Source organism: Hypomesus nipponensis, chromosome 4 (assembly GCF_054491055.1).
Source record: "Hypomesus nipponensis isolate SF chromosome 4, ASM5449105v1, whole genome shotgun sequence".
Lineage (NCBI taxonomy): Eukaryota > Metazoa > Chordata > Actinopteri > Osmeriformes > Osmeridae > Hypomesus > Hypomesus nipponensis.
In genome coordinates, this window is record NC_140364.1 from 4,014,262 (window position 1) to 4,026,329 (window position 12,068).

The following is a 12,068-nucleotide window of genomic DNA, read 5'->3' on the forward strand; positions in this document are numbered from 1 at the left end:
GGGAAGATGCTCAGAAGGCTTAGTAGATCAATCATTCGTGTGATGGCTTATTGGTTGGTCATGTCTTAACCCGTAAAACACACGCGCACACACACATACACGCACACAGCGTTAGGTCTCGGGGTGGTGTGTCTATCTCTGCTCTCACCCCACATCATCATGTTCCTTTACCATCCTGGATACATGGTCTCACCGGACACACACACACACTCACACACTTACCTATGAGAGGCCGTATAGGCCATAATTCATACTTGGTCTCACATACATGCCATGACCTCACATATATACCAGTATGCTCTCACATATATACCATTATACTCTCACATATATACCATTATTCTCTTGCACATAAACAACTTGGTCTCACATATGACACCATAACCTCACATATACACTATTATACTCTTACATATACACTATTATACTCTCACATATACACCATTATACTCTCACATATACACCATTATACTCTCACATATACACCATTATACTCTCACATATACACCATTATACTCTCACATATACACTATTATACTCTCACATATACACTATTATACTCTTGCACATACACTATTATACTCTTGCACATACTCTCTTACACAGACAAAAATACCCTCTTATATGTACCATCATACTAAAGTATGACAATATGTGTAAGAGAGATAAATAGTATATGTGAAACAGAATGATAGGATATGTAAGAAAGATTACTAGTCTATGTGAATAAGAATAGTTAAATGTGCAAGAGAGAATACTTGTCTATGTGAGAGAGTTTGATTGAAACGGAAGGCAGTTTGATTGAAATGGAAGTAGTACTGAATTCTCAGTTCCTGATTGGCTTACAGCCTTGTAGCCAAAGCAGTGCTTGCTAAACTGGAGCAACAAGGCACAATTAACAGTAAAACGACGCTTAAAATAAACATTTACAGTTTTTTGTTAGCAAGTTTAGCACGGTAGACATGATTTCTCATTTGATTTACCTTCTTTTGCTAGGCCCGTTTGTTTTTGTGGAAGTTAATGGTAATGAGGAGGACATTACGTTGTTTTTTACAAATACAATGCGGTGTGTTCTTGACATTATAAGGGAAACTGACAGCATGGGTCCTGACCGCATGGTTTTGCAAAGATTATTTCGCGAGGTTACACACGGACAATGTTTTCCTTTATTTTGATTAGACAGCAGTTAGGAGGGAGTGACAATCTGGAAAGTTTGGGTGCACTTGAGGCTACGTATGCCTCAAGTGAGGACGACCAGGAAGACCATTTCTGATGGTCGGAGGTGCTCTTGAATCGAACATAGATCGTTGTCTCACTTCTAATTATTTCGAATTTTAATTTTAATTGATGATCGAACGAAGACAGGCATACATAGCCTCAAATGCACGCAAACTTTCCAGACTGTCACTCCCCCCTAACCGCTGGCTAATCAAAATAAAGGAAAACATTGTCCGTGTGTAAGAAGCAAACTCGCTAAATAATCTTTGCAAAACCATGCTGTCAGGACCCATGCTGTCAGTTTCCCTTGTAATGTCATGAACACACCACATTGTATTAGTAAAAAACAACGTAATGTCCTCCTCCTCATTACCATTAACTTCCACAAAAACAAACGTGCCTAGCTAAAGAAGGTAAATCAAATGAAAAATCATGTGTACCGTGCTAAACTTGCTAACAAAAAACTGTAAATGTTTATTTTAAGCATCGTTCAACTACTTGTTTTAATTGTGCCTTGTTGCTCCAGTTTAGCAAGCACTGCTCTGGCTACAAGGCTGTAAGCCAATCAGTAACTGAGAATTCAGTACAACTTCCGTTTCAATCAAACTCTCTCACATAGACAAGTATTCTCTCTTGCACATATAACTATTCTTATTCACATAGACTAGTAATCTGTCTTTCTGTTTCACACATACTATTTATCTCTCTTACATATATTGTCATACTTTATTATGATGGTACATATAAGAGGGTATTTTTGCCTGTGTAAGAGAGTATGCCAGTTTATGTGCAAGAGTATAATAGTGTATATGTGAGAGTATAATAGTGTATGTGAGAGTATAATAGTGTATATGTGAGAGTATAATGGTGTATGTGCAAGAGTATAATAGTGTATATGTGAGAGTATAATGGTGTATGTGTGAAAGTATGATGGTATATATGTGAGGTTATGGTGTCGTATGTGAGACCAAGTCGTTTATGTGCAAGAGTATAATGGTGTATATGTGAGGTCATGGCATGTATGTGAGACCAAGTTGTTTATGTGCAAGAGTATAATGGTATATATGTGAGAGTATAATGGTATATATGTGAGAGTATAATGGTATATATGTGAGGTCATGGCATGTATGTGAGACCAAGTATGAATTATGGCCTATACGGCCTCTCATACTTACCCATGAATGCGCACACACAGTCAATTCAATTTAGCATGCTTGATTGGCATCAATGTTCCGCTTTTTCAATGTTCCCAAAATAGTCCAGTAAAAGAGACAACATACTGTTGACACATTAAGTGCTTTTTCTTTTCTTATTGCCAAGAAAAACATACTGTACACACATTTATATAAACATCGTCATCATGTATTTGTCCTTCTGAACGTGTTGACACGGGAACGACAAAACTAGTAAAGTATTATGTAGAAAAGGAAATATACAAACAAACAATCCTGAAAAAGGAATATAGCTGCATGCAGCAATGGCAGATCCCTCCAAATTGCAAAATAGTGGACAATTGAAACATTTTAGGGTTAAACTTAACTGCAGACAAAGCAACCATAAAAGCAGTAAGACCCATTTTCATTCTAAATCTCTGCATGCATCCGGATTTCCATCCCCTGTCCTTCAGATTCCAGATCCTACGCTAGCTAACTGAGCCACTGGCAACTTCACTTTTGGAAAGTTGGTTTGCGTGAGTCCACTCAATGACTAATGTGAATGGGAATACACTGCCAATATAGTCTTACAATATCAAATTAAAACGCAACTTTTACACACATAATGCAAGAAAATCCAAGGTGCTGGCTAGATGTAGCATGATCTTATCCCCAAAACACAATCATTCTGGCGCTTTCTGTGCAGCATTTACCTCGGAGTGGAACATTAGCTATGGTTATGACTGGACTGCTTTGCAGTGTCTTACAGTGTCGCTAAACAGATAATCAGAGTGTCATGAGATAAATAAATACTACGGATGAGTCATTTCTATGTTTGACAACCAAAAGATTGACCAGAAGACCAGAATCCAAAAGCATAGAGGGCTGGGGGTGGACTTGAACCTCTGGCCTTGCAAGTACCAGATCAACGTCAAACCAGAACAACTGTCAAGAAGGCTAACATTTCTTGTCCAGGTATAGCATCAAATGAATGGTCAGTGTCCGGAAGGCTGACATTTCTTGTCCAGGTATAGCATCAAATGAATGGTCAGTGTCTGGAAGGCTGACATTTGGTCCAGATATAGTGTGACCTCTTGTGCCCAGGTCTAGCTGTTAACCAGATGTTTGCTCGTTTACAGGTTATACATGACACAGACAGAGAAATCACCCGAGATGGTTTGGTCGGTGTGTCAGACGTTTTCAGCCATATAACAGGAAGGTCACACATTCGGACGACAGCTATCAAAACATGTGACCTCTTGTGTAGAAGGACTCATCGTTGTGTGATATCAATCCCACAATGTGACTGGCCGTATATGTCGTTCAGGAGTCAAATGTTAATAGTGTGTACAACAGGGGGCTCAGAACACATGGGTTGAGCCGGTGTTAAGGACGATAGGTGAAGGCGAGATGCCATGGACCGTAATAATCTGAGGCCTGTTCGTTCCAAAAAAGTCCAGGACCCGGTTACAAAAGTTTCAAACCTAGAAGCGGCAGCTTGTTTACCAGAGTCTGTGGGACAATTGTATTAAAGGCTGAGGTCCAGGAAGAGACGTCTGACGTGAGACTCACTGTTCCCCAGATGGGTGAGCGCAGGGGGGATGACTGGTGAGACTGTACCCGATGCGCAGCGGTTCTTCCAGTCAGCATACTGACGGGAGCCCCCACACCAATGTCATTCAGCCGTTCGAAGCATTTTGTAATTATCGGGGTAAGAGCCACTGGACGGTAGTCATTCATGCACATGTTCGTCGATGTATACAAACCATGCATACACACGTATACATACACAATGTCAATTCGAAGAGCACTTGAGCGCACACACACACACACGGCTCCTGGTTGGTCCTGACTCCCTCCTCATGCCTGGCTGATGAAGGCTTCAGTGTCACCTCCTCTGTCCGTTTGGCTGTCTGAATCCAGACTGGCCCCTGGTACACATTTCTATTACCTTTGTTTGGTCAAAGAAGCGTTTTTTTGTCTAATGAGCTTTCACTGGCTTATCAGTGGAATTATACCTCTCACAAGTCTCCCCTGTCTCTCTCTCTCTCCGTCTTCTCTCTCCTCTCTCCCTCTCGCTCTCCTCGTCTCTGTAATGAGCAGACATTGTCTCGAGTGAGGAGTGGAGGAGTGAAGGACAGAGCCAAGGTAGAGTTGGTATCAAACAGCGACAACGCGAGTCCCGACACGAGGGGCGCGGTGAGGTCAGCGAGGCGGGCCTGCGTTGGTCAGATAAACGCCCTTCCAGGTGCGCAATCAGGCGGGACGATAAGGGCCTGCGCAAGGAAGCTATTGTGCTCCTCCGGTGTTTAATGAGGAAGAGAGAGAGAGAGGAAGAGGAGGAGTCCGATAGGGCTGGGGAAGGATTAGCATACAGCACCATCAGCTGGCTATCTGGTCGTCCTGGAACGAGGGATGGAGAGGGGGTGCGAGTGTGTGTTTAGGTGTGTTTATGAGGGGCACTCCTACCACTGAGCAGTGGAACAGGTCCTTATGGTGAGCGGTATTTTCAGAAGGGAATGCTTCTGATGGGTTATGGAGGTTTTGAAGGGTTTGTGAGTCGTGGAGGGTTTTCGAGGGTTATGGATGAATGTGGAGGGTTAGGAAGCATAACGAAGGGTTAAGAAGCATACAGTTATGGAGGGTTAGGAAGCCTTATGAAGGCTAATAGAGAGCTATGAGTATTTGCAAAGGTTTATGGAGGGTTAGGAAGCATTTTGAAGGGGATATACATAGCTATATACGTATGTCTGTTCCTTCCCGTCAGAACCCAGGAGGAACTTGTGGACCGCGAGAAGTTCTAGAAACGGGTGAAACTCGTTCAGATAAGGGACTCTGATGGGCACTTGCATCCGTCAGCAATCCCACCGTCCCTGACGCACATCCCCTAGGCCTCAGAGACCAGGGACTCTCATGCGCCACATCTCCACCAAGTATGTGCGTCACAAATGCTTGTGACCTTGTGTTGTTCCCTTCACCACCGCAGCCTCCATTCCTGGTTCTGTCTTCTGTCAGGGGAATGATGGAAATCAAAGCCCCTCCCCCCCCCCCCCCCCCCCGACTGCCGCCAAAGATGACGTGTCTGAACATGGTCAACATGATCACGTTGAACTACCGGGCATCCAGACTGAACCCACATGTTCCTGATTGTTCTAGAACACTCGTGCTGTGCTGTGTGTTCCGGTGGTGCTGATAGAGGGTTCACATTGTTCATGCTCCAAGCTGGTCTGCTTCCCCGCCATGGGGGGGGGGGCTCTCTAAGGGGAGGCTGGAAGCTGGAGGGGCTCCTGGAAAACACTGTGCATGTACTTGTGTGTGTGTCCTGGCTTCTGGGAACACAGGAATTGGCACTCAGGGGGCAAACACACACACCTCACAGGCCATCAACAGAATAACAACACGTCTCATCTGTAAACATATACATACAGTTCACACACCTACACAGACACACACACCCTTGCAGCTTACACCTGTGATGATGGTGGCTGCACAGGTCTGAATTCATGGTGCTAGCAAAGCCGGAGAAGCCTCGAGGGAGCCCTAGAACATAGAGCACAAAGAACACATTCTGATAGAACAGCAACCTGGAGGAATGGTGGGCGGGTTTATAGATGTTATGAAGACACACACACACACGCCATTCAGACACTCATATTGATCCAATACACTCACACTTGAATGAGACTGCCTGAGAGTCTGAGTAGGTGCGTGTGTGAATGTGTGTGTGTGTGTGCATGTATATTTGTGTGTGTGTTTGTGTGAGAGAGTGAGTGTGTGTGTGTGTGTGTTGTTTGGTGTAGACTGTTCCGATCCTTAAGGAAAAACACTCTCATAATATTTGGTTATTTCTTTATTAATTATTATTATTATTATCATTATTATTATCATTGTCATTATTCAAGTTTAGATGTTTAACAGACATCGTTGCCATCTTTGTTGAATTTTTTGCATGTAAAACCTAAAACACAATAATAAGAGAAAAGTTGGAAGAACCAGTTAACCTATACCTCCTCTACGTTTAAAACAGAAACAAGACTTAAACAATATGGTTAAAAACATTTACATAGTCTTCATATGCCATATCTGTGTGTGTGTTCTTACACTGGTGGACTGGCTTTCTGCTAAGGCACCCACACAGACACACACCCACACACACATGTACACATTATGCATACATAAATTTACACACAAGCACACTCTCTCTCTCACACAAACACTCTCTCTCACACACACACTCTCTCTCACACACACACACACACACACACACACACACACCACACGCACACACACACAGCTTAGTGTGTCCTTTGATGCTTTGATACAGAGATATGAGCACACTTGGGACAAAGTACCTTACATGCTAAATACACGCACACACGCTTTCTCTCTCTCTCTCTCTCTCTCTCTCTCTCTCTCTCTCTCTCTCTCTCTCACACACACACGCACTTTTTCTCCACACACACAGACACTCTTCCTTGGCAAGACAAACGGAATAACTGAAGTGCAAGCAATAACATTTCATCAAATGAACTCTGGGTATAATGAAGTATTAAAGGTGTTAGGAGACTCCTGCTGAGCTCTCTGGGGAAGAGCAGGAGCTGCTCTCTCTTTCTCTCTCTACCTCTCCCCCTCTCTGTCTCTCTCTCTGTCTCTCTCTCTTTCTCTGTCTCTCTCTCTGTCTCTCTCTCTGTCTCTCTCTCTGTCTCTCTCTCTTTCTCTGTCTCTCTCTCTGTCTCTCTCTCTCTCTATCCACCTCTCCCACCTTCACTCTCTCATCTATAAGTCCACATCAGGATGACTGCACAGGACACAGCCAAGATGAACTTGTAGGTCTACAGATAGATACCCGCAGGAGAAACGGAGAGAGAGAGAGAGAGGAAGAGAGAGACAGATAGAGAGAGACACCCACAGGAGACACTCTTTGCTTCATGTGTTTTTGCTACATTTGCAAATGTAAACATTGTCCTCCTCTCTGTCATCTGCCATGGCAGCGTTGCATACAGAACATAGCAGGTAGAAAACACTGTACAATATACTGTTTATATCAGGCACTCATATTATTATTAATTGTCATTTTGAACGGCTTTAGAAAAAATATCTTTCCCCCCCCCCCTCTTCTATTAAATCCTTCCGGAAGGTTGTTTAGTGATGTCAGGTTTGTATCTTAGCAACCAAGGCAGTTTGTGTCCATAGTGTCCACCTAGAACATAGAACATGCAATCTAGAACACGCTAAGCACACGCGTGTTAGGACACAGGACATCGTGACATGCTAAGCAAAGACAGACGTGTTCCCTGAGGACGCTGATTTGAGGACGGTCCAATCGTAGCACTTTTCTCCACCCACCTGTGGTAAAACCACCAATCAGACGGCAACACCGGTGACCAGTGATTCCCCGACCGTCCAATTCCAGACAGGCACGTCTGTGTGAGTCAGTTCAATGTCCAATCAGGTGCGAGTGAATGAGCATTATGAAAAATGTTTCCTCTGGACTTATTGAAACAAGACATATTAAATGCTGATGTACCGAGTCTACTAGACTGCCTGGAACTAGGTAACACTTCAGAATAAACAAAAATAAATGAGTAAATAAAAGTAAATAAGTATCGTTTCCTATTTGCTACCAGACAGGTACCATGGTCCTTAGGGGCCTCTCAGTTCTGTAGAGCAGCAGTCTCTCACTGTTAGCTCAAGATGCTAACGCATGTAAGCTCAAGATGCTGAAGTGCATCGTCTCCTACTACTAACGTGTGTTAGCTCCTGATGCCAACGCGTATTAGCTCCGGATGCTAACTCCTGTTAGCCGATGATGCTAAGGCGTATTAGCTCCCAATGCTAACACATTTTAGCACACAATGTTCCCAACTTGCTCAGGCACTAGTTCTGATGGCGGGCATTCCTTCCCCAAACCACCCCCGTTACCTCACTGTATTCGACAAGAGCCCGGTATTGCCCAGTTTAGGCCAATAGTGCCCTATAGAGGCCAGTAGAGCCCAGTAGAGCCCAGTAGAGCTCAGTAGAGGCCACTAGAGGCCACTAGAGTTCACTAGAGGTCAGCCGAGGCTAGTAGAGCTCAGTAGAGCCCACTGGAGCAGTGACAGGAAAGGAGGGCTCTTTAGTTTGTTTAGTCCCTTTGTAGTTGTCGTGGCGATGGACGGTCGACACCAGTCTGTGTAGCCCATTTCCAAGCCCGTTCTCTCAGTCCAGGAGGGCATCGTCTGTGACATCATCAGCTGCTTGACCTGTGACCTTGAGGGTGATGTCATCGGGGGGTTGCTGGTCGAGCACTTGGTCGACCGCTGTCCCCATAGCAGCAGGGGAGGGGGGGACAGGAGGAGGGGTGCTGGAGGGGGAGGCGGGGCCAATCGGAGAGGCTGGACTAGTGTTGGGGGTGTGGCTAGTGTTGGGGACGGGGTTAGTGTTAGAGGCGGGGCTCGTATGTGGGGCGGGGCTCGGGCTGAGGGCGGGGCTGATGTCGGGGGCGGGGATGGGCTGGGGGGCGGGGCGATGCAGGCCCCTCTGGATGTGGGAGGTGAAGTCGTACTTATCCGCGCACACGTGCAGACAGATGCTGCACTGGTACGCGGCGCCGTCGCCGTGGCAACTCATGTGCAGGGCGTGCATGACCTCGTCGAGGAAGAGGATGGCGCAGTGAAGGCAGCGCCAGGCCGCCTCATCCTGGGTGCCTCGCTCGCACGTCTCCTTCCTGCCCCCGCTCCTCTCCTCCTCCCCCCCCGCCGTCTCGGTGGCGGCGGGAGAAGCCGCCGGCTTTTCCGCCGTCTCGGCGGCGGACACGGCGGGGGGCGGGGCTTTGGTGTGCCTGATGGCGAGGTCCAGGGGGTTCTCCTGGGGGGAGGAGGACGAGGAGGAGGAGGAGGAGGAGGGAGGGAGGGGCGGTGGGGGAGGGAAGTGTGGAGGGGTGAGGGTGGGGGTGAAGGAGGGATAAGGCACGTAGCTTTGGCAGGACCCGGGCATGGCGGGTAGGGACAGGAAGTGATGTCCGGCAGGGGAGGAAGAGGAGGGGGGGGCGGCGGCGGCGGCCATCTTGTACTTGGTCCAGAAGCTGAGCCAATCGGTGTCGGCGTGCAGGGTCGGGGGCAGCAGGCTGTAGAGGGGGAACTGGTACTTCTCTATGGGGGATCCGGGGGGCGAACAGCTGGATTGCAGGGCGGGCCGCATGTACTTCTCGATGGGGCTGCCCCTCTCCGACCCAGCCCCCTTCTGCTCTGGGACCCCCCCAGGCAGACCCCCCTGAACCCCCAGGCCGTTGCCCTCCCCGGGGCTGTCGTGGGCGGAGGCCCGGGCCAGGTGCAGTGGGGGCATGTGTTTGTGGATCTCCAGGGTCTGGCTGAGCAGGAAGGCGTGGGTGGAGCGAGGGCTGGCCTGACCCCTGACCCCCGACGCTGACCCCGGCGACGGAGTGTAACCCTCGTATTTGGCGGCGTGGTGGGAGGGGGGGGCGGAGCCGTCGGAGCTGGGCTCGTCGGAGGCGGGGCGGCGGTCCAGCGGACTCCCGTTGACGCGCTCCTCGCCGCTCACGCGCTGCTTGGACGCGGCGGGGTCGGAGGTGGCGGGGTCGGGGTTGAGGCGCTTCCTGGTCCGACGGCGGATGATCTGCTCCCCATTGTTCTGCTTGATGATGTTGAGAGGTCTGGGGGTCTGGAGGAGGGGGAGGACAGGACAGAAGAGGAGGGGAGGAGAGGGGAAGGAAGGAAGGGAGGAAGGAAGGGAGGAAAGGAGGAGATGAGGGAAGGAGAGGAGAGTGGAAGAGGAGAAAGAGGAGGGGGGGGGGAGAGGGTGAGAAGTATTATTAACCATCTCCATGGGATGCATTTCACAATAACATGAACAGCTTCGAAACCCCAACACAAGACATGTAACACACACAAACACACGCACGCATGGCGGACCAGCCCCAGGCTAGTTCAGATTGCTTATTAGAGCTTGGGCAGCCTACTGTACCTGCTGCTGACACATACACACACACACACACAGCCACTTACACACACACACATGCACACACCAACACAAACTCCCACGCACAAACGCACACTCACACAAGCACACACGTACACGCACACATACACATACACAAACTCACACACACACCCTCGCTCAAAATCCCACAAACGCGCACATCCATCCAAATTCACTTACACACACACTGACACCCAGACATGCACACACACACAGACAGACTCTGTGATGTAGAGCCCGTTGACATGTTCCCGTGGAAACGAAAACCAATCATTTCAGAAAAGGAGGGAGGAGATCAAAAAGCGTGTTCCATGGTGAAGAGGAAATATATCTCCATCTCTCCTCTCTCTGTTTCCCTCCCACCAGCTCCAGCTGTGGGGAGGGAGGGGAGAGGGAGGGGGAGGGAGGGGAGAGGGAGGGGGAGGGAGGGGGGAGGCCACCAAGTAGGAAGGGAGGTGATGACGGAGGGAGGGAGGAATGAGAGCCAGCAGAGGAGAGGAAAGAGAGCCCCCTGCTGCTGGAACACTTCTGACCTGACATCTCCCTCTCTCTCACCCTCCACCTTCCTCTCTCTCACCCTCCACCTTCCTCTCTCTCACCCTCCATCTCCCTCTCTCTCACCCTCCACCTTCCTCTCTGTCACCCTCCACCTTCCTCTCTGTCACCCTCCACCTTCCTCTCTGTCACCCTCCACCTTCCTCTCTGTCACCCTCCACCTTCCTCTCTGTCACCCTCCACCTTCCTCTCTGTCACCCTCCACCTTCCTCTCTGTCACCCTCCACCTTCCTCTCTGTCACCCTCCACCTTCCTCTCTGTCACCCTCCACCTTCCTCTCTGTCACCCTCCACCTTCCTCTCTCTCACCCTCCACCTTCCTCTCTCTCACCCTCCACCTTCCTCTCTGTCACCCTCCACCTTCCTCTCTGTCACCCTCCACCTTCCTCTCTGTCACCCTCCACCTTCCTCTCTGTCACCCTCCACCTTCCTCTCTGTCACCCTCCACCTTCCTCTCTGTCACCCTCCACCTTCCTCTCTGTCACCCTCCACCTTCCTCTCTCTCTATCTATTTGTCCCTCTCTCTCCATATTTCCCATTCTCTCTGCCTTTCGCTTTCTCTTTTCCTGACTGGGTGGCTGGCTGTCTTGCTGGGTGGTTGGCTGGTTGATTGGGTGTCTGGCTACATGGCTGGTTAGCTAACTTTCTGGTTGGCTGGCTGACTGGCTGGTTAGCTAACTTTCTGGTTGGCTGGCTGACTGGCTGGTTAGCTAACTTTCTGGTTGGCTGGCTGACTGGCTGGTTAGCTAACTTTCTGGTTGGCTGGCTGACTGGCTGGTTAGCTAACTTTCTGGTTGGCTGGCTGACTGGCTGGTTAGCTAACTTTCTGGTTGGCTGGCTGACTGGCTGGTTAGCTAACTTTCTGGTTGGCTGATGAAGGACAGAGGGTCTAAAAGTCTCACTTCAATAAAAAGCAGCAGATACAAACCTGCAGACATTTATAGCTCTGGGGATGGGAGCGTGTGTTTGTGTGTGTGTGTGTGTGTGGGGGGGGGGGGAGAGTTAGAAATTGCCTGCCTTTTACTGCCTGCTATTATGATTTGATTTGTGAACAGCGTATTAAAGTTTTATTCTGAACTATTAAAACAGCCCTGATCACAAGACCTCTAGTCCCACTGTTCCTCCCAGGAAGGGGTCAGGAACAGGGACAGGGTTATGGACAGAG

The 12,068-nt window shown here is 48.5% G+C and overlaps 1 protein-coding gene across 1 annotated transcript in view; it reads right to left on the minus strand.

Annotated features, from left to right (window-relative positions):
- Positions 1-8,570: 8,570 nt before the first annotated feature.
- trps1 (trichorhinophalangeal syndrome I) overlaps positions 8,571-12,068 on the minus strand; it is a 56,738-nt gene continuing 53,240 nt past the window's right edge. The window contains exons 8-9 of the mRNA XM_084695947.1: positions 8,753-10,031; positions 8,571-8,671 (exon numbers count right to left, since the gene is read on the minus strand). Coding sequence (XP_084552073.1) covers positions 8,571-8,671; positions 8,753-10,031 — 1,380 coding nt within the window. The remainder of the gene's footprint in view (positions 8,672-8,752; positions 10,032-12,068) is intronic.